Raw genomic sequence first — 23,501 nt, forward strand, 5'->3', positions numbered from 1 at the left:
TGCATTAAATCGTGCGTCGCTACGTGTCTAACTCTTTCATAGGATAAAAAGAGAGAACGGCAAAGTCTCGGCATTTCCGGCAGTTTCGTCTACTTCTCTTTTCCTTTCTCCGCTGCTGGGAAAATCGTGAGCCCGATCGTGACTGCCTTTCTTCACTACTCGTTTATGTATATATGTATATATATATACACACACACATATATATATATATATATATATACATATATTTTTTCGATCCACGAGAAACTTTGGAATTGTCATGGATCGATGCTTTTCTAATCTCATGTTTACAATATATATTTCAACTTCGGCAAAACACTTGTCGAGTAATAACAAATGTAAAGGAAAAAAAAAAAAAAGAAAAAAAAAAAAAGAAAATACTAAAAACAAAAGAGACGAAAAGTAATGGAAAAGAAAGGAAGAAAAAAAAAAAAAAAAGAAAAAGAAAAAACGAAGTACACGCTTGGACGAATTTAATTTCATTATATAATTCCTCGATCAATTATTTATTCTAGATAATTAAAACGATCTGTTATCTCGTCTATTAACGAGATCAGGTAAAAAGACGTTATAACAAGTTGTCCAAGTTTGCAAGTCGTGAAGACTTTAAGTAGGACGACCGACCGTAGAAAATCTCACTAATAACTCGCTCAGTTATTAAGCGAAAAAAGAAAAAAAGAAAGAAAGAAAGAAAGAAAGAAAGAAAGAAAGAAAGAAGAAAAAAAAGAAAGAGAAAAAGAAGAAGAAAAATTCTTAGTTGGGTGATTCTCAAAGGATTTATCATTATCATTTCTCAATGGATCCGGCCGAGGAAAAGGCGAGGCAAGAGATCGTGTTACCGGCATACACTTTCCAGGATAAGCGGGACTACTATCCCCAACGGTGTTATTAATTATTCCGGAGAAACCATAAGTGAGATACGTACGACACAATTACGTCAAATGTGAATGACACGTGTGAACCGTCCGGCGTTGGACGCGTTTACTATTAAAAAAAGAAGAAGAAGAAGAAAAAGAAAAAGTAAAAAGAATAAAAAACTTACTCGAAATTAAGTTTCTTCGAATTATTTCGACAAGACACGAAAAATATTATGTTTCGTTAATATCATGAAATTTTTCTTTTTCTTTTTCTTTTTTTTTTTTCTTTTTCTTTTTTTTGTTTTTTTTTTTCGTAATATAAAACTTTCCAATACTAATGCACTTCATGTAAATTTTGTGTCGAAGGAAATATTTCAAGCGATTACTATGAATATCTCGAATAATATTTTTCCTCGACATTTTGAAATTATCTTGTCCATTCGTCGAATTATTTCATTGTTCATAAATAAAGTCAATAGTTTTTTTTTTTTTTTTTTTTTTTTTTTTTTTTTTCCCTTAGATATTCATATTTATCACGAATAATTTCATTCGTCAAATCGTTTCATAATACAACTAATATGTTGAATAATTTTCCAATCGTCAAACGTCCTTTTTAATTCATTCAACGAAATAGAAAAAAATTTCATACTTAAGTTCGAATATAAAAAGGCTTCAGAAAAAAAAAATATAAAAAAATAGAAGAAAAATAAGAGGAAGAAGAAGAAGAAGAAGAAGAGGAAGAATAATCTCTCTCTGTCTCTCTAATAAAAAATAATTTCATAATTTATCTAATCTTTTATCCATTGATAGATCCATCCACACCTGTAACCATAAGTCTCATACATTCTATTCCAGCTTGCTATACTATTATTTTATTCCTCGTCACGGTTAATATAAAAGTCGATTAACGATCGACGAAGCCTCTGCTCGCGTGTTAGACAAGAAAAAAGGAAACCCATCCCTTTCAAAATCGAATAAAATATTAACATTATTAAACGTCGTCTTGGAATATAATCATGAACACATAAAATAAAATTAAAAACGTGATCTATCCGTCTCAGTTGAAAATAAGAAACTCTAAAGACACGATTGATTATTATCTGTGACAAACTGAAAGAAAGAAAGAAAGAAAGAAAGAAAGAAAGAAAGAAAAAAAGAAAAAAAAGAAAAGAAAAAAAAATGAAAGAAAGAGAAAGAGAGCTAGGGAAAAAAATATACCACATTAAAAAAAAAGAAAAAGAAAAAGAAAAAAAAATTAAAAAACGCAACGGAAACATCAATCTCAATGTAAAAGAAAACAGAAAGAGAAAGAGAGAAAGAGAGAGAGAGAGAGAGAAAGAGAGAGAGAGAGAGAGAGAAAGAAAAAATAAAATAAATAAAGTTTCGTGTAACCAAAGCCAAGAGAGAAAGTATTAGACATAACGAATTCATAAAAAAGCTGAAATTCCACGTAAATGCAATCAAGAATGAGAAGAAGTGTAGAAGAAGTAGAAGAAGAAGTAGAAGAAGAAGAACAAGAAGAGATCATGCGTTTGCACGATCGTTTGCGTGCGTGCACGCAGATCACTTGGTAATAATAACAGCATAGAGAAAAAGAGAAAAAAAAGAGAAAGAGAGAAAAAGAGCAAGGGGGGAAAAGAGAGAGAGAGAGAGAGAGAGAGAGCATCGATAATGATAAGTCGGTGAGTCTAGATCGTGGCTTGGATCGTTGCTAGATCGCTGCCAGATCGCGTGCTACGCCGCTAAACTTTCCCATTTGTTGCCGTTGGACGACGGTCGGCAGATACAAAGCTGATAGGGACACGTCGCTTCGGACTTCTATTAGTTTTACCGCGTACACGTCGATAATACTGACACAGTAGCAGTAACAACGATAGATACACTAATACCGATATAGATATATGTATCACTTTGTATATATGTATCTCTGTGTGTTCGTGTATCTCTATGTGACTGTTTATTTATATATATATATATATATATATATATATATATATAAATATATGTATATATATGTATATATATGTATATATATATATATAAAGAAAAGGTGACGGAAAAAAGCTCACGGAGCTCACGTCTCGCTTTTTCTATCACGAAACGTAGGTAATAGAAGGTACGTAGATGTGATAAGGGTTAGATAAAGCTTGTTCGATGTCGGTTAGACGAACGCACGTGTGCGCACATATACACAGAGAGAGAGAGAGAGAGAGAGAGAGAGAGAGAAAAATGGAAAATGGTCAAAGTAAAGAAGTAAAATAGAAAAGAAAAAAGAAAAAAAAAAAAAAAAAAAACAAAACAAAAGTAGTTAACGCAAAACGAGAACGTCTAATCATGGTGAGACAGATTAAAAAAGTTCGACGTATCTTGTTAAAGATATCCGTCACGTTTCTGATATACGGAGGAAAAAAAAAAAAGGAAAGAAAAACACGTTAGACGACGGATCACCGTTTTCCTCCTCACCTCCCCTCCCCTCCGCCCCGCAACACCGCCACTCCGTTTACCTAAAGCGACACACACACATACTAAAGTATTTTCTCAAGAAAATTTCCATATAATCGTGACATTTCCATAGAATCGTAACATTCGTACATTGGAAATTGAACATTATGAAGATTCAGGATTTTTTTTTCTTCTTTTCTTTTTTTTCTTTCGATCGAATTTCGATTCATTAAATGGGAACGCGATATGAATTTGCGGTGAAGTTTTGAGAACCAAGATCGAGTTTACATCGCGAGTAATCTAGTTCGATAACGGGAATCTACATGCTTTATATCTGTAATCAACATATGCATATGTGTGTGTGTTTGTGTGTGTCTGTAATAAATGGACGATAAATAAACGGAAGAAAAGAGAAAGAAAAGAAAAGGAGAGAGAGAGAGAGAGAGAGAGAGAGAAAGAGAGAGAGAGAAAGAGAAATACGCTATGACTTATCTCCTGATCGACAACTGAGCGACGATCGAGCGTTATTTCGCAAGCTCGATTAATCGATAAAAAAAAAAAAAGAAGAAAAGGAAAAAAGGAAAAAAAGAAAAAAGAAAAGGAATAAAAGGTGGGAAGAAATAAAGAAAAGCTTGGGCGAACTTTTGTCGAGAAAACGAAATCAAGATGGAAAGACAAAGATAAAAAGAGAAGGAGAGAGAGAGAGAAAGAGAGAGAGAGAGAGAGAGAGAGAGAGAGAGAGAAAGAGAGATAGAACCAAGTTAGATAAAGCAGATTTGAGCGGAACGTGATCCATGTGCTCGAACTCGCTTCTCGCGCTAGATCGATTTTATCGATCACTGACTCTCTCACCTTTTAGCCAACCCTCTCTTTCCCTCTCACTCTATTACTAATACGTAGCAGCAGTAATCCACTTCAACTACGCACGTAGATATTATTTATCCTTTTTTTCTTTCCTTTCCTTTTTTCCCTTCTTTTTTCTTCTTTTTTTTTTTCATACACCTCCCTTTTCTCCTTTACTCTCTTACTCTTTTTCTTCTTATTTTATCGTTCCCTCTCTCTCTCTCTCTCTCTCTCTCTCTCTCTATCTTTAATTGTACTACATATTTCAACGTGGCAACAAAGTATGAGAACATGTAGTAGTACATACTACCGTCGGGCACATGTAAGTCATGCACGGTTAATGATTATTCGCGCTTGTAGAGGTATCCTTTAACGTTTTAACGTTCGTTCATCGATGACGGCTTATCTCTTTGTTCTCCCTTTTTTTTCTCTATTTCTCTCTCTCTCTCTCTCTCTCTCTCTCTCCTTATCTCTCTATCGTTTGCTAGTCTTATGAGAATAGTGACTATTCCCTACAGAAAACGTAAACAAACTTTTATGTCCTCTAATTATTCCAATATATATATATATAAACAATGTTTCGTTAAAATCGATATTATATATAGATTAGAATCGTTTAGGCGTTGACAAAGATAAATTTTCAACTACATAAATACATACATACATACATACATATATAGGTAAAGGAATACATCATAAATAACTACGTATAAATACTACATTGGAATGAACGAATATTCAAAATAAATTTTCAATGGGAGCTAAGAGCAAAAAATAAAGCAACCACCCTCTTTCACCCCCCCCCCATCCTCCGATATACGATGTTTCTTTAGATGTACCCTATGTATACACATTGGATACGTATACATATATGTGTTTGCTAAACGTTGAGGAGCGTTTATATTCTAAACGAAAGAAAGTAGATACATATAAAGAGAGAGAGAGAGAGAAAGAAAAAGAAAAAAAGAGAAAGAAAAAGGGCAAGAGAGACAGAGAGAGAAATAGTTAGATAGATATATAGACAGAGAAAAGAAAAGAAAAGAAATATTGATCGATCGTGTACGATGGTTTCGATGCATTACACTTTAAATGACACAAACTTTCTATCCCTGGTATAAAAAATTCGATCGATGATATCGAAAGAGGGATGGAATGGGATAGGATGAAGGATGGAGAATGAGAAGGGATCGAGGCAGGAGGACCTGGAGAACAAGGAAGATGGGTTAGGGTATTGAGGGGGGATGGTGAGATAGAGAGTAAGGGGTGTGGGATCGATGAGGAGGAGGGGGAGGGGAGAAAGGTTAGTAAGGAGAAGTTTATCGTTGAATCGTGGAAAATCGAATTTCGAATTCGCTTCACGTGCACTTCCCTCCTGCGACTTTCGAATCTCGTTTCGACGCGTTGGCATTCTCGGGGGCCAATGAGGAGAGATCGGCTATGTTAGTCGACTAAGAGGAAGAAAAAAGGAAGCACCACGCCCAAGGTACGTGGCAGGAACGCAGAGATGACTGTGTGTTAACCCTCTCTTTCTCTCCCTCTCTCTCTTTCTCTCTCTCTCTATATATCCCTCTTTCTGTGTATATGTACGTTCACGTACTTACTTTGCGCGTACTAACTCTTTCCTTCTTTCTCTTTCTCTCTTTCTTTCTTTCTTTCTTTCTTTCTTTCTTTCTTACTTTCAGTACTCTTCTCTTCTCTTCTCTTCTGTTCTGTTCCGTTCTGTACTGTTCTGTTCTGTTCTGTTCTGTTCTGTTCTGTTCTGTTCCGCCGACACGAAGCACGCTACCACGTCCTCAAATTGAAGCCTCCAGAGGAAAAAGAGATGCGTGACCTCAGCTCGATCCGCTCTTTCTTATCGTCCTCTTTCTCTCTCTTTCTTGATCGTTCTTCTTCTCCTTCTTCTTCTTCTTCTTCTTCTTCTTCTTCTTCTTCTTCTACTACTACTACTTTGTCTTCTTCTTTTTTCATTTAGTTTTTTTTTTTTATTTTTTTTCATTACTCCTTTTTCTTCTTAGCTTTTCTTTTTTTTTTTTTTTTGTTCGATTATTCGTCTTGGTTGAAGGTAGCACGGCGAAAGGTAGTACGGAAAGAGAGAGAGAGAGAGAGAGAAGGTAGGTGGAGAAGGATGATGATAGAAGGGTCCGAAGAGGCGCCATGTTGTTGCTTCGCGATGACAAGAAAGCCGACGGTAGCGAGAGCCAACAGAGCGCTTCCTTACGTCCTACGTCTTGATTGGGTGATTACGAATTATTCATGGTGCTCCTACCGAGACTCATAGACCATAGCTAGATGAGAATAATATTGAAGTTGAGTTCTATGATTTCGCTTGAGACTGGCTACATACATGTATATATATATATGTATATATATATATATATATATATATATATATATATACACAGTGGACCTTGCTTTTGCCTGATCTCGGGTTTAAGTGTTTAAATGGTAAAAAAAAAATATTTTTATATTATCATTATGAATGACGGAAATTAAATAGAAATTCTTTAAAATGAATCATCAATTTCTTTTTATTCGCACCTTTCAATTTGAGATAAATCCTTACGATGCAATAATCTTCGCCAAGATCCACGATCTATCTAGTCAAAAAACAGAATATAGTTTAAAATCAATATTACAGAAAATGACAGAGGAAAGGGAGGCAAGATAAATGAAATAGAAAAAGGTTTATTTCTTGAGAAATAATTAAGAAATAAATCTAAACTCAATTGAAAAGAAATTTTTACGAATGAATCAACTTATCAGACTTCCCTTATGTGTATCGAAATAATATAATACTACGTCGATATCCGTCTCTCGTCGGCTACGATGAGAATTAAATTACTCCTAAAAAAAAAAAAAAAAAAAAAAAAAAAAAAGAAAGAAAGAAAGAAAGAAAAAAAAAATTATATAAGAAGAAGAGCGGGGGGAGGGAAAAAACAAAAGAAAGAAAAAGAATGAAAGGAAGAAAGAGAGAGAGAGAGAGAGAGAAAGGGAGAAAGAAAAAAAGAAAGAAGGGAAAAAAACGAACTGTCAACTTCCCAACCAATGAGATACAAATAAATAAAAGGGGTTTGGGGGAGGGTGGGGGGAGTTGAGTGGGTGGGAGGGAGGCAGGGGAAAGATTCTTTATCGCTCGGATGTTTTGCAAACAAGCGAAGCGCGCGATCGCTCATCAGCTCGATTCTCTCCATGCGGGGGGGACAAGCTCCCGCGGTGCTCGAGCTAATGAAATTATCCGGTTCGAGACCCCCTGCAACGACATCAACGAGCTACGACAGCCAGTTATCCCGTGATTACGGTATACGCAGTTACATACCTATTACATACATAGCTACATTACACGTATATACATATAAAGAAGACGAGTTAAGAGAAATACCCACCCCACCTCTCCTTTCCTCCTTTTACTCCCTCCTACTCCTCGTTCTTTCCTTATCTATCTATCCCCTCTCTTATCCATTCTCTCAATCCTCTTAACAATTTCGTAAAAAAAAAAAAAAAGAAAAAAAAAAGAAAAAGACGTAGAAATAGGAGAAAGAAACGATGGAAGAAGCAAAAAGTCAAGAAAGAGAGAGAGAGAGAGAGAGAGAGAGAGAGACAGAAATAAAAACAAAAAGAGAAAAGAGGAAAAAAAGAGCAAAAAGGAAAGAGAGAAAAATGATCAAGAGTTTAATTTCTTCGATAGACCATATTCGTCTTCTTGGCACGTGTACTAGCAATTATAAGGATGATCTAACGAGGACATCTTCCTGGTGATATCCTAAGAAATCGTTTCTACTTTCCTCGAGAATTCTTTCTCGGTATATATCGTTAAGATCGAAATCATTAAACTGGTTAGAATGTTGGTAGGGTGTTGGTATAGAAAAAGATAGATATAGAAAGATAGAGATAGAGATAGAGATAAAGAGAGAAAGAGAGAGAGAGAGAGAGAGAGATCTAATTGGTTCACGTGCCTCGATATTACCTACGTTCTTTCTAATAAATCGTTCATTGGAAACCATGAAGGATAATTAGGGAAAGATCTTTCTTTCTCTCTCTCTCTCTCTCTCTCTCTCTCTTTCTCTTTCTCTCTCTCGAAAGAGAGAGAGAGAAAGAGAGAGAGAGAGAGAAACAGGAGAAACAGGAAGCTGAGAGATATATCTATAACGTGGAAAAATACGAAAGACAGAATTTATGGATCCTGGTAGTTATTAGAACAACGATGACCAACAACGTCTACCCTCAACTCGATTCACTGGACACTTCGGCAACCCTATCCACGATGTCCAGGGCGTGGCATATCTGTGATTTATTAAAGTCATTTGTGCCGATAATGCTGACAGATGCCGTCCGTCGGATATCCAGTTACGATATGGACTTAATCCTTGGGTGCAACAGGATCCTCTCTTTCTTTTTTTCTTTTTAAGGATTATTTTTTCTCGTTTTTATTTATTTATTGTTTTTCTTTTCTTTTTTTTTTTTTTTTCGATAGAAAGGATTCATCAATATATTTCTCTTAACGTAATTTGTTTCTTTCTTTCTAACGATCGATCAAAATTAAAACCTAATAGAAAATTATTATTCATGTTTTTGTCGTGTTAAAACGCAGATTTATATTTTGAATAATATCGTTTATATCGGGATACGATTAAAAGGAAGAAAGAAAGTAAATAAAAATTTACGAGAAAATTTATAAATATTGTATTAAAAAGAAAAAAAAAAAAAAAAAAGAACTTACTTGCGTTTGAGTTAGTCCCAGGCTAGCTGCAAGTTCTGCTCTTTCTGGTAATGCCAGGTACTGTGTTCTTTGGAACCTCCTATTCAGTTGCTGAAGCTGCAAGCTGCTGTAGATGGTCCTTGGTTTTCTCATCTTTTTACCCTTGCCATTTCTTAAAGAACCACCACCACCACCTCCAAGCTCATCCACGAGACTTCCACCCTTGTCGCCCAATGGCGAGAGGTCTGCGAACATGCACCACCCTAACATCAACTTTCAGAATCCTCGTTACCTCTGGTATACGAACTAAAGAGAAACCGAACTAAAAAAACCTAATCATATCTACAACTAATTGATATACGATAATGAGTAATAATTATTTTTAATAAATATATCTCTGTTAAATATCTCTTCAAAGTAATAATAATAATAATAATAATAGTAATAAGAATAAGAATAATAATAAATAAGTTTAATTAATCGATGGAGTTCCATATTTCGGATAAATATTTTTAATAAAATAAATTACAAATATTTATACTATATATTTATGATATATTATCCATAGAGGTATATTAATTTAATTTAAATTATTACGAGGTGATGATATAAATTATCGTTGACCTTTTATCCTTCCTTATAACGTAGTAATGTGACAAGGATAGAAAGTTACGCACCGACAGTTCTCTCGGCTTACATACATACGACTGAACTGTCCTTCGTCGGATGTCTCGACTTTTAAGTACTAACATATTCTAATACTATACACCGATCCCCACTCTCTCACTTTCTTTCTCTCTCTTTCTTTCTTTCTTTCTTTCTCACTCTCTTCCAGGAGACTTTTATTTACTTTTTCCTTCTCGGAGAATTCGTCCTTTTGAACTTGATCTTCATAAAAACTATCATAACATACGTCTCGAGCAAAAATCAATAATCACGTTTATTACTCATACGCATATACATATATTATCTTTTATTTGAATATAAATAATGTGAGAAATAAAATTTGATATTTTGAAAATTAATCATTTATTATATATATATATATATATATATATATATATATATATATATATATATATATATAATATTAATATTAAAAATAATTTACGAATAATTAATAAATTCTAAGAGACATTTAAATTAGTTATCATATAGAATATAATTTGTAAATATTTTTGAAAATATAATAAACAATAAAAACATTAATTCTTAATGTATGTAAAAATGAATGAGTTTTGTTATATATTTTTTCAGGTTAATCATAAAAGCATTGATTTGTTCTATGAAAAAGCTTATATAAAAAAAAAAAAAAAAATATATATATATATATCTACTAACGTGTAAAATTTCTAATCCTTCGATCTAAAATCAAAGATATAATATTCGTCGTTTGGTCGTTTGTTCGTTCATTGAGATGTCAAGCGCGACAAAACATCGAGTTAACGTCGAGAAGTTACGCGAGCTCGCATACCGAACCTTTCCCCGTGATAATTAGCGCGATTATTAATTAAAGCGTAATTTGCGGTCGCGCGGCCGGACGTAAACGTGGGTTAGAGCGACGATCATCGTGATTTATGGCCGGCGCTCGTGTCATTCCCTCCAAAAGGCAAAAGGCTATGTGCGAACGATCATCATAGTTGTCTAGTTAGTATAGATCTTTCTTTCTTCTATTTATCTCACTCTCTTTCTCCCCCATCCCCATCTCCCTTCTCTCTCTCTCTCTCTCTCTCTCTCTCTCTGTCTCTCTCTTTCTAATAATATATAAGAATTTTCTTTAAGAAAAAAAAAAAAAGAACAAAAAATATGTTTATTCTTATATATACATTTTATTCATTTTTTTTATATCGGTCGTCGTCCATGAATCTTTCAATCAAAGAAAAAAAGAAAAGAAAAAAAAAAGAGCAAATCTATAGCTATCTTATTACGTCGATTAGATTTTCTAAACAAACTGAAAAAAGAATGATAACTATCTTTAAAAAATCAATATAATACTCTCGTCTTCTTCGTTAATTATCAATGATCGTTTAATTATTCTTCTTTACTTTTCTTTTCTTACAATTACTTTCATCGTATCTTTTAAACAATAAATGTATAATAAGCCGTCGTTAATAATATCGTACGATAATCTTTTTATTCGTTTTATCATCATTTATTTCGATTAAAATCATACAATCGAAACAATTGATAGTAATAATAATCCATTAATAATTTTCACGTTTATTTTATGCTTCTCATTTATTTCAATTTTAGAAATTTTTTTCCCAAAGAAAATATAACAATTCTTATTATCAATGATCTTAGTTGATCGATCTTTTTCCTTCAGAAAATAAAGAAGAACGAAAAAAAAGGCGAACCTAAAATCGTGATCGTAGATTTGTCTAATACGATTAAAAAAAGATATCGGATAATGTATTATGAAGAGAAAAGAAATAAAACTTGGAGAAAGAAGGAAAGAGAGAAAAATAGAGACAGAGAGAGAGAGAGAGAGAGAGAAAGAGAGAGAGAGAGCTATATTATTATCGATTATGAGCAAGCTCGCGTTAATTAGAAACGGTTAATATGACGAAATACTCGTTGCTGGGAAAAATATACGTTCGCTATGAACAGGGAAAATCGGCGGGTACCGTTTTACTTCATTATAATAATCATATATGTATATATATATATATATATATATATATATATATATATCTTATTATTATTTTTCTTTTTTTTTCTCCTCCCTTTTTCCTCTTTTTTTCATCTTTTATTATCTCCATCTCTCTCTTTCTCCATCGTACCCTATGCGTATCTCACATTGGCAGCTGTTGCCGTTACCATATGCAAAATACTTGCTCGAAACATAGTCAAGGAAATTATTAGCTCGACGTAAAAGCCAGCAGCGTCGGAACCAACCGACGGTAAGCTTTATGGCTTACCTTCGCGGAACTCTCGCACGATTCACCGATTAATTGGTGTAATAATTAGTCTTTCAGTTCGCCTTTTTATCCTATCAACCAAATGCATATGATTTTTTTTTTTTGCAATGGTCGTTCTATTTGAAAAAAAAAAAAAAAAAAAAGAAAAAAAAAAGAAAAAGAGAAAAAAAAGGGAAAAAGAAAAAACTGCCCGAATAAAAAAAAAGGACTTCTTTCTTTCTTTGTCTTCCCCTCCCCCCCCCCCCCCCAGAAAATGAACAAATTCATATTCGTGTACTGAAAAATTCATCTGGAGATCTCCACGAGTGTGATAGATTAACCTTCCTGTGTTATCTCATTTTGATACGATCGATCAAACGCATACGATTGTTTACAACTATCGTTCTATTTAAGAAAGATAATAATTCATCTAACTGAACAATAAAAAGAACGATTCTTGCCTTTTCTTTTTTCTTTTTTTTTTCTTTTTTTTTTTCTTCCTCTTTTTTCTCTTCTTTTTTTTTTTACAAAAAGAACGAGTTTATGGAGTCTTGGAAAATCTATCGATGATCTCGACGAACGTGATAAATAAAAGCCTTCGATTTCTCTTTTTTTTTATCCTGTCGCACATGACATTTACAACGATCATTTTATTTTTAAAAAACATCCGGGAAAACGTGATTTTTACAAAAAGAACATGCTTATGGAATCGTAAAAAAAAAATGATTGGAAGATCTTGCCGAGTTTAATGATTAGCTTTAGAGTACCACTTTTTATTCTATCAACCGAATACATGTTATTTTACAACGATTTTTTTCTACTTGACAAAAAAAGAAAAAAAAAAAGAAAGAAAAAGAAAAATTAGCTGGAATGTAAAAGAAAAAAGATTTATTTACGAAAAGAAATTTATGAACTCACTAAATATCCTACGATGATCTTGATGAAATGGAATATATTTTCACTTGTCAAAATTCAATTTGTAAGAAATTATTTGGGAAAAAGAAAAAATGATTTTTTACAAAAAAAAAAAAAAATCAAGTTTACGTAATATTGAAAAAGATTTTCTTTGAAAATCTTTTAGCTCTTAAATATTAATCTTCGAATATGATTTTACGAAGATCCTGAATTAGTTTATGGCATCTTAATAAAATCCAAAAGGTTCCTTTAAATATCCGGCCAGGTTCAAGTAAATCCTTGTGTAAACAACCATTTAATACCTAATCCATCAAGGTCGAAGTTTAGGTAGAAACGGCACTAAGTCATTATCTTTGTTCATTCTAGATAAATGTAGACAGTTTCAACAGGTCGATGACTAATATAAGATTTCCAAGACAGGAGCTTTCACCCTAATGAGATTTCTTTTTTAAATTTAAATTTACGAACGACAATTAGAAACAAAAAAAGAAAAAAGAAAATAAACAAAAAAGAAAAAAAAAGTTTCGACGGATATATTATTACTTATTCCTTTGGAACAAAAATAAAAGATCGAACGTCGAAAGATATATAATGATATTTTGATTATCATAATTTATTGGCCACTTAGGACAATTTCAATCAGTTTGACATATGCATTATTGATTAAAATTTATTAGAAAATTTCTTCCTCTTTTATTTCTTCTTTTTCTTCTTCTTCTTCTTCTTCTTCTTCACGGATTAAGAGAATAATTTTCATTATTAGAAGAGAAAAGAAAAAAATAGAAAAAGAGACAAAAATAAAAAATGAAGAGTGGAAATTACAATTGGAATGTTTATTATTTAATTAACTAAACAATCGGATATATATATATATATATATATATATATATATATATATATGTATTTATCTAAAATTAAGAAACAAAATGATGATCGAAGAATATTAGGATATTTGGACGAAATTTTTTTCAAAAGGGAATTAGAAGAATCATTATTTTCTATGGTCATTAAGAAGAGTTATTTTTTGCAGCTGAAGTAAAAGGAGTACGGTGACCCAGTGGACGTTTAAGTGCGTGCTGTGGACGTAAGAGAAATCCAAACGATCGATAAATACTTACAACGTGCAACACCGTTCATGGCAGCTGCAATGTACCTTTCCTCTTCGCGAAACACGAGAAATGCATCCCTCTTTTATGAAAGGTATAATAATAATATCGCGAACACGTTTGCACGATACCTATGCAAATTTCTTCGTCAATTTTTTCGTCGTACATTTATCGCGATCATTTACCAAAAAGAAAGAAAATTTTGCCGACGCGAAGAGATGTAATAATTCGGTTATTTCGAGCAACCCTTTCTGCTTTTTTTTCCTTCTCTCTCTCTCTCTCTCTCTCTCTCTCTCTATCTCTCTCTTTTCCTCTTTCTTTTTCTCTTCTCTTCTGTTTTCTTTTATCTCGATCGATTTTAAGAACAAAAACGCTATAATAGGCATAACAGTTGATGACATTATTTTGTGAAAACATCGAAAATGATTGAACGTTCATTTTCCGAATGAAAATTGATGCCTTCGTACATTGAAATCGCTTAGAACTATATCCTATGAATACTGAGGTCATTGAATCGATTATACACCCTCGAAGAATTTCTTTGATTTCAGACTCCTGCTCGCCTTCCCAACAATTTTTTATGAACGTATCCTACTTAAAAAAAAGAGAAAGAGAGAAAAAGAAAGAGAGAGAGAGGGAGAGAGAGAGAGAGAGAGAGAGAGGAAAAGAAACTCTCAAGGAAATGGTCTTGCATTACTTCTAAATGATGCGGTAGTTTTCGTAAATCGTAAAAATCAAGGGGAAGAAAAAAGAAAAAAGAAAAAAGAAAAAAGAAAAAAGAAAGAAGAATCGAAAATGGTTACCAATGATTACTACATATGTACGAAGGATTTTTCTTCGAGAAGGGAAGAAAAAAAAAGAAAAGAGGAGGGGGAAAAAAAACTTTAAGGAGTCCCATAGTACCGTAGGACGAAACAACCCTTTCCTAATAGTCTCTCTCTCTCTCACACACACATACACAAACCCACCCATGTACACATACACACACACGCACACACACACATAAACGTACGAACGAACGCATTTTCTCAGGTTTTGCTCGATCGTCACAGCCTGCAATTTCGACAGCCTACAAGTCCGTAGTATTCATGATTACTTATAATCCGCGAGTACGATCGTACGTGTTTCCACTTGAGAAATGTTCGAAAACTTCAAGAATGGGGGCGGGCGGGGGGATTGGAAGGGGAGAATGGGGTTGGATAAGCTGGACAGGCAAAACGGAGTCGATAATCAGAGAGTTGTTCTTTTTTTTTTTCTTTCTTTCTTTCTTTCTTTCTTCCTTTTCCTTTTTCTTTTCTTTTTTTTTTTTCTTTTCTATTTTTTCATTATGCAGAAATAAAAGAGGGAGCGAATATTTTCAATATATGGGAGAGGAGAAGAAGAAGAAGAAGAAGAAGGAGAAGAAGAAGAAGAAGGAGAAGAAGAAGAAGACGAAAAAAAAATGAAGAAAGAAAAGGAAGGAAGGAAGGAAGGAAGGAAAAAGGAAGGGAGAAAAAAATATATACTTAAGCGAGAAATACAGGAAAGAATGTAAGCATGGAATGGGAAAAGAGGTAGGGCAGATAAAAGGGGTGGGTAGGTGGAAGAAAACCAGAGGGTGAAGAACGTACGTCATTACGAATTTACACGGAGCAGAGTCGGAGGGTTTTAGTCGACGACCTGTCGGCCAACCATGAAGAAAAAGAAGAAAAAGAAGAAAAAGAAGAAGAAGAAGAAATAAAAATGATAATAGAAATAGAAAAAGAAGCAAAAAAAAAAAAAGAAGAAAAAGAAGAAGTATCAATGTATTCCAACGAATACCAAACTCAAGTTTCATTCTTGACGAACCTTTAAAAAGTGCTTGATAGGATATTATAACATGGCCAACCCCTATAACAGAATTCCACTTTACTTTACACAATCTAAATCATACCCCATGAAAACATTTTAACCATAATATTTCGATACTAATAGCGATAATAAAAGAAGAAGAAAAAGAGGAGAAAAGAGGATAAGGAAGAATTGTTTTTTTTTTTTTTTCTTTTTCAAATGTTCCATCGTCAATCGCATTCTTTAAAGAGTAATTTTTAATAATAATCACCGACTTAACTTTCAAACGTACACCGAAAGGAAGAGAGTTTTCTATCTAATTACGCTCGACAGGTGGCAAACATCGACTAGAATTATTATACTTGACTAGGAACATAGATATATGGTACTCTGTTATGCTACGGCTGCTGTTATTGCTGTCATCGAGTTAAAACGAGCTTAACCTTTCAAGATGGCTAAGTTATCTTTGAGTTTCTAAGTTACTTCTTCTTTTTTTTTCTCTCTTTCTCTGTCCCTTTACCTTTCTTTTTCTTCTCTCTCTCTCTCTCTCTCTCCCTTTTTTTTCTTTTTTTTTCTTTTTTTTTTTTTTTTTTTTAACTTAACCTTGGATATCGCACTCGGTGATATTTCATCCTGTAAAATATTCCGCGAATAAGTGCCGTGAGGAGTTAGGTATCTACCATCCGTGAATTCCCTACACTACTACGTTTGATAATGAGAAACGTAATTAGCCGACGGCTGGAGAAAGAAACCAAGTTGTGATTACGTTGTCTCGTGTGCTAATGCGATTGCAGGGTGAGAAAAAAGGAATAATGGAAGGACACCGAGAATTTGCGATTGAGTATAGCTCGAGAAGCTTTTTCTCTTTCTTGCTTTGTTCATAGGGATTCTTTTTCCTGTTCGTAGGTAGGTAGGTATATCTTATTCCGTTTCATGGTATTGTAGTTCTTAAAAAAAAAGAGAGAGAGAGAGAGAGAGAGAGAGAAAAAAAGAGAGAGAGAGAAAAAAGAGAGAGAGAGAGAGAGAGAGAGAGAGAGAGAGAGAGGGAGAACAACGGGGCGTCGACCGACGCTGGATGAAGCCGCTACCTGCTGCTCTAGATTCTCTCTCTCTCTCTCTCTCTCTCTCTCTCTTTCTTTCTTTTTCTTTCATAGCTTTCTCTAGCTAGTCACTGTTTTAGAATCGTCGCGGATTTTAGGTTTGAAATTTCTTTTTCGCTGTATATGGAACTATCGATCAATCGAACGAGTTCGATCCCGATTAACCGACGATCGTGAAAAACTGTACCGTCGGTGATAATCCGATCGAAAACGTTCCTAATAAAATATCTTAAAACTATAAAAATAGTGTGATAAAAAAGTTGCGAATACATACAGTTAGGGTACTCACCGTCCTTGGGCGGCGAGGGACATTGAGGCGCGTAAGATCCAAGATGATATCCATAAGCATTATGTTGATGCATCGGCCCGAAAGGATATCCAGCTAGCGCTGACCTAGGACTTGGAAATCCAGGTTCTGCGTGTTGTTGATTCCCACTACCGGGTCCGGATGATTGGTGTCCTAAAGCGCTGACCTGATGGGAAAATTGATGTGCACCAGGTACGTTATGTCCGGATGGATATCCACCCCGTAAACTGGCAGGATTATACAGGTTATTATGCTGGAGTTCGATGAATGCAGATTTGCCAGTTTGGGAAACTGGTGTACTAGATGTCGTACTATCTCCAGCATTTCCACCAGCTCCAGGTGGTCCTGGCGTTACCGATCCAAGTCCACCATGATGTAGATGTTGGTCCATGTCGGAACCACCGTTTCCTCCAGCGTTTCCACCACCGGCTTGACCGCCTCCCGACGGTCCACCACCGGCACCACCCGACATACTGTTCGGGGTCGGGGTACTAGACGGACAGGGGTCGCCCGCCCCGAATGGGCTCCCCAGGTCCGTGAAATTGAGCGTCGTCGTGCTGCTTGGCCTCTCCACCTTCGAGCCGAGCTCGAGTGCGGCCTCGAGCGTCGATAAATTCGCCGCGGACGACGTCGTCGCCGCCGCCGCCCTAGCGCGACACCCGTACGGGGCCCGAATCTTGGATTATTTCTATTAGGTCTACGACAGCCAAGGACATTGATCCTTGTTGCTTATAATCCCAATTAATTTATCTCCTATATTGCGTTATATACCTTTCTCACTTGAATCACCTCCACTTAATCACGGCCACTTTTTTTTCCCCCTTTTCCTCCCAACGCGTGCACTGTTATCAATAAATCAAATTTTCTCCTCTTTCTCCTTTCTAATTCCTTTCTTCTCTTCTTTAACCAAGCAAAATCCAAAACAAACTTGATAAATCCTTATACGGTCAGCTCGCCGTCGATATCTTCATACTTCTATCGTAGCACCAAACGCACCCCCTCGACATGCCGATTTACAACTTCTCTCTATCTCTATTCCTCTTATAATATCTCTCTCGATTAATCTTTTCCTCTTCACACACGAGACACTTCATCAGCCAAGTAGCCGACGCGATTCGTAAACACGCGCGGGCGCGCGCGCGCCCTCCCTCCTCCTTTTATTTTCCTTTTCTCCCTTTTTTTTCTTTCCCTTTTTCTAATTTTCTTTTTCTTACAAGACGAACCACCGAGGTATTGAAAAGAATTTTTTTAATAACTAACTTTCTTTTCTTTCTCTCTTCTCGTCCGTAAGACAACGACGACGACGACGACGACGACGACGACGACGACGACGACGACGACGACGACGACGACGACGATGACAACGGTGACGACGACGATGACGACGACGGCGACGACGACGACAACGACAATGTCGTAATGAAGTTACAGGAAAAAAAGGAGAGAAAAAGCACGATCGCAATCCTGACGACGGCGACGGCGACGATGACGATCGCGACGACAACGACAACGACAACGATAACGATAACGACGACAACGATAACGACGACGACGACGACGACAACAACGACGACGACGACGACGACACGAACGAGGATGAAGAAGAGAGAAAAGCACACACGCGCGCGCCTTAGCCACTAACTGCAGTGCACACCGAGCGGCGCGGACCGGTATAATGATACATAATGAAGCCAGAGCCTCTCCCCGGAGCCCGGTAAATGGTTTCCCAAAGTTGCCGCTGTGGCGCTACAAGTAACCACGCCTACAAAGACTGTCAATCGTGTTTGTGATTCGTTCTCCCTACCACTTCGTAACTACGTTCGAAGCTCTCATTCGTTAGCCGGAGGCCATTATGGTTACCAACGGGGAGGTGGCTTTATTTGACCACTCCCACTGAAATCGTTTTCCTACCTTCACGCGAGCTGCGGAACGGTACGATTATACCTGAGCCACTGCGAACGCACTTGCCCGTTGCTCGTCCTGACGGATCATCGGTTTGTTCTCTCTTCTTGAATCCGTTTTATATATACTTGGACACATTTTAAAGTATTGATGCGATACACAACATCTTCGATTAAACATTTACTACCGATACCTCTATCATACATCTCTAGAAGGTATTCTGGTACGTAAAAAATGTTAAATAGAAACAAATTTTATGAAACTTGTGCGTTGATCCATAGTTATTATTTGAATTTTCGTAATAGAACTATTAGTTATATAAATTTTCTTATTCCCGTTTGATCCTTAAAATCCGACACGATCATCCGCGACACTCGCGATGACGAGACGTCCTTTGCCCCGCCCATCAACCGATCGCCAAGGGAATGGACCACCGATGGATGGAGGTGGAGCTCTTCCGTGCTCTCCACAACAACTTTTTTTACTCTCTTATCCTTTCGCCAACGTAGGTAGGTACGTACTTACCTACGTGTTGCACCGTTCTCGTTCTTACCGGTTAACGTCGATCCGTCGGATCTATGAGAAAATCATTTTTCATTTGGCATTCGATATGATGTCTTTTTTAAAATGATGATCCACCAAGCTAGATTAGATCGATTAAATGCATAATGAAATCTGTATATATGTACTTACTTACTTACTTACTCGTTTTTCCTTTCACAACGTGATCTTATCCGTTGGTTACTCCAATCGTGAAATGTTATCATGACTTTACACCGAGTTAATCTAAAGGAAAGAGAGAATAACAAACAAAGTCAGAATGCGTGAAGGCATTAAAAGTGAATATATCAAGTGGTTAAAAAGAAAAGGAAAGAAAGAGTGAAGAAGGAAAAAAGACAAAAAAGAAAAAAAGAAACAAAATGAAGAGCATAAAAGACAAGGCAAAACTTGAGGATAAAACCCGTGTGTATGCTTTTTTTTTTATCCATATAGATAATAATCTATATCTGTTAAGGGTCAGAAGGTAGTGAAATAAGGTGAGAAGAAAGGATTAAAGGAAAAAAAAAAAAAAAAAAAAAAAAAAAAAGAAAAAAGGAGAAGAAAAAACAGAGGAAAAAAAAATGGAAAAAGAAGAAGAACGAACGAAATGAAAAAAAAAAGAAGAAGGAGAGAAGAAGAAATAAAAAGGAAAAAAAGAAACAATCAACAAAGAAAACGTGAAGATAAGATCTAACTCGTGAGGTATAAAAAGACTCCTACCTCTTTTGTGCGTTGTTATTTACGTGCCTGAGGACAAGTAACGTAAATAATTTTAGAACACTCATGTATGTATATCCTTATCTATCGCCTCTCGCAAATCGTAATTAAAATAAATGACTTTTATATTTATGACTCGTGTGCGCCACGTTCTCGCTTCCTGTGTAATGGTAATAAAGATAAGGAAGGAAGATACTTTTTCAATGAGATAATCGTAAAAAAGACCTTAACTCTGTTTCGAGTAAGTACTGTAGAATAACATACTTACGATCCGATCGTTCGTATCGTCTAAAACTATGAGAAAGAGAGAGAGAGAGAGAGAGAGAGAGAGAGAGAGAGATGGGGAATGGCGGGAGGAAGGGGAGGGTGGGAGGGAGCTTGCTAAAGGACGAAAATTTTATTTTCCGTAAAATCCGAAAACTTCCGAACGATTATTAAAATTACCGCAAGAATTTAATAGACCGACGATGATAGACGGATAGTCACGGTAATTTCCCGACGCCTTCGGTGTTGTTCCTTAAACGTTACACAACGCTTCCTGGTAGCTCGTGACCGTGATTAGGAAAAAAAGAAAAAAGAAAATAAGAAAAAGAAAAAAAAAAAAAATAATAATAATAAAAAGAAAAAGAAAAAAAAAAAAAGAAAAAAGCATCTTGGAATAATTGTAAAAGAAGGGAGAGATTGAGGGAGGGATTGAGGAAGGGAAGGAATGAGGGTGAGAAGGGGTTGGATGATGATAACCAACAAATTTCCTTAACTCGACTCTAATCTTTCCAATGGCACACTGACCCAAAGAGATATTTACTTTTCTTTTTCCTTACCGAGACGAGACAATTAACTTGTGTACCCGGTACACAATTACAACGAAGAAGTTGATAGTATTTGCGATGATACTACTAGCACGCTAATGATGCGTCTATTGTCACATTACGTCATATTACGTCTAGGATGTAACCTACCGGATGATGATCATGATGATGATTATGATGTTGATGATGATGATGATGATGATGATGATGATGATAATGATAATGATGATGACGAAGTAGACGACGATGACGACGATGATGATGATGATGATATTGACATCAGGAATGTTGAGAAAAATATTTTTAGATTCCTAAGTAGCGTATAACTATTTATCTATTTATATATATATATATATACATATATATACATGTATGTATGTATGTATGTATCTTCTATTTCTAATAAATCCTTTTTCCCGATCTATATTTGACCTATACCTTTTAAAAGAAATAAGAAAAATGAAAGCGTAGATCGATCGAGAATGAGCTACCATCTTCTTGTAGGATCGAATTTCTTAAGCGAGATCGAACGAAATCACTTCCCGCTTCGTAATACAGGGGTACCGATGTACCCTCGGCTACGGCACTAGGCCAAAAGAGCGTGGCACGCTCTTACGGTGCGAAATTACATTGGGGGGCTAATTGCATGGCGGCGGTAGCGCAAACACGTGTCATCAGTCGACCGACCACCACCACCACCACTACTACTACTACTACTACTACTACTACCACCATCATCACTACCACTAGTAGACCGCTAGCAGCGTGCAAGGTACTAGGTACCAACACCAACACAAATGCTAACAACATCAACATCAACACAAATACAAACACAAACATCACCATCACCATCACCACCACCACCACCATCACCATCGACATCAGCCATCGCCTTTGCAATGCCTATGTTGCTGGGTAGCTGGCCGCTTGAGCTTGTATACGCTGAATTACGTAATTGAGGTAAATGCCAGCTATCCAGTGTGCGGGGAACTGTGCTAAATAAAATGCCATTCAATTAGGCAGCGGGAGGACCCTGACTCGGTATGTTACTCGTACTGCCGTTACTCGTTCGCGATACCTATATAGAGAGAGAGAGAGAGAGGGAGAGACGGAGAGAGAGAGAGAGAGAGAGAGAGAGAGAGAGAAGACCTTTCCTAAAGCTGATAGGTCCTCTCATTGGAAATCGTGTGATCTCTTTAAACGAAAAAAAAGAAAAAATAAAAAAATAAAAAACAAGAAGAAAAAAGAAAGGGAAAAAAAATTTATTTTCCACAAAAAATGTCTTCTCTCTCTCTCTCTCTCTCTCTCTCTCTCTCTCACTCACACATTCCTTTCGAACTCTCTTTTTCATTATTTTTGTTTTTTCGTTTTTCTCTACTTTTCTCTTTTTTTCCTCTCCATCCATCCATCCATCCATCCATCCAAAGTATCTAATCCAGCTCTACCCATAAAATGAGAGATAATTATTCTTACCTCGTTGGAAAAGCCGATCGCCTCTATCTGTCAAAGATCGAAATCTAAAGAGTGTACCTAGCTATCTTATTCATGTAGGTAACTATTAATAAAAGTGAGAACGATTAGTAACACACGTCATTTGGCTCGTCTTCGTTTCTCTTATTCGAGTGTGACATTTCCTTACGAATACGAATGACACGTAGAAACGCATGCAATTTAAACCGCGAAGTGGCAATTTTATAACACCGACACGAGAGGAACTTTCTCTCCTTACTGCAATTTCGCGGATTTCGCGTTGATTCCTTTCGCGAGCTTCCTGCTGCCTATCTCTTTGAACGAAGAGAAAGAAAATTTCCATCTTCTTGTAGTATTTAATAGAAATGGAAAAAAAAAAAAAAAAAAAAAGAATAGAGAGAAGAGAGAAGAGAGAGAGAGAGAGAGAGAGAGAGAGAGAAAATAGAAGCAAACTGTGGATACTAGAGAAAACTATTTTCCGTATACGACAACATAGAATCAGGAAGGTGTCGAAAGTATCGCATGTGGTACGACATTGAATCACGGACGTTCGGGATAATTTCAAACTTTCCAATTCTCTTGAGAAGAATCAGCCCGTGAAATACGAAAGAATGAGGAGAACAACCCCAGCGAAAGGAGTTCGCAATGTCTGAGACCACTGAGTTAATGTATATATACATATACATATATATATATATATGTATATGTATATGTGTGTGTGTGTGTGTGTGTGTGTGTGTGTATGTATAAGTGGGCTATAAGAGGGAGGGCGGGTGTTCAGCTCGAAGAATTTCTCAGTGCCTGGAGCAGTGACAAGCTCGGATCATAATTTTCGTACTTTACTGCCGGGCAGTAAAACTGGGATGAGTATGGGTAGGCGTTGCCCGCAAACATTGTGTTTGACCGTCTTCTACGTAGGATTATCGTCCTTTCTCCCTCTCTTCCTCCCTTTCTTCCCTTTCTTCCCTTTCTCTCTCTCTCTCTCTCTCTCTCTCTCTCTCTCTCTTTCTCTCTGTTCCTTTATGTTCCAAAAATGTTTCCTATATTTAGCATTGAGGGATTAGAGAAAGATAGAGTCACCTTATGAT

General features: G+C 35.9%; 1 protein-coding gene across 7 annotated transcripts in view; it reads right to left on the reverse strand.

Annotated features, from left to right (window-relative positions):
* Positions 1-18,228, reverse strand: part of LOC124956216 (homeotic protein distal-less) — an 82,864-nt gene extending 64,636 nt beyond the window's left edge. For 2 of the 7 annotated variants that reach the window (XM_047511721.1, XM_047511716.1), the window contains exons 1-2: positions 16,958-18,228; positions 8,860-9,101 (exon numbers count right to left, since the gene is read on the reverse strand). In XM_047511721.1, coding sequence (XP_047367677.1) covers positions 8,860-9,101; positions 16,958-17,447 — 732 coding nt within the window. In that variant the 5' untranslated portion in view covers positions 17,448-18,228. Of the gene's footprint in view, positions 1-8,859; positions 9,102-16,942 lie in introns of all 7 variants that reach the window. The other 5 variants (XM_047511722.1, XM_047511717.1, XM_047511718.1 and 2 more) reach the window with 3 other exon arrangements.
* Positions 18,229-23,501: the final 5,273 nt, after the last annotated feature.

The sequence above is a fragment of the Vespa velutina genome, chromosome 21 (genome assembly GCF_912470025.1).
Source record: "Vespa velutina chromosome 21, iVesVel2.1, whole genome shotgun sequence".
In the NCBI taxonomy this organism is placed as follows: Eukaryota; Metazoa; Arthropoda; class Insecta; order Hymenoptera; family Vespidae; genus Vespa; species Vespa velutina.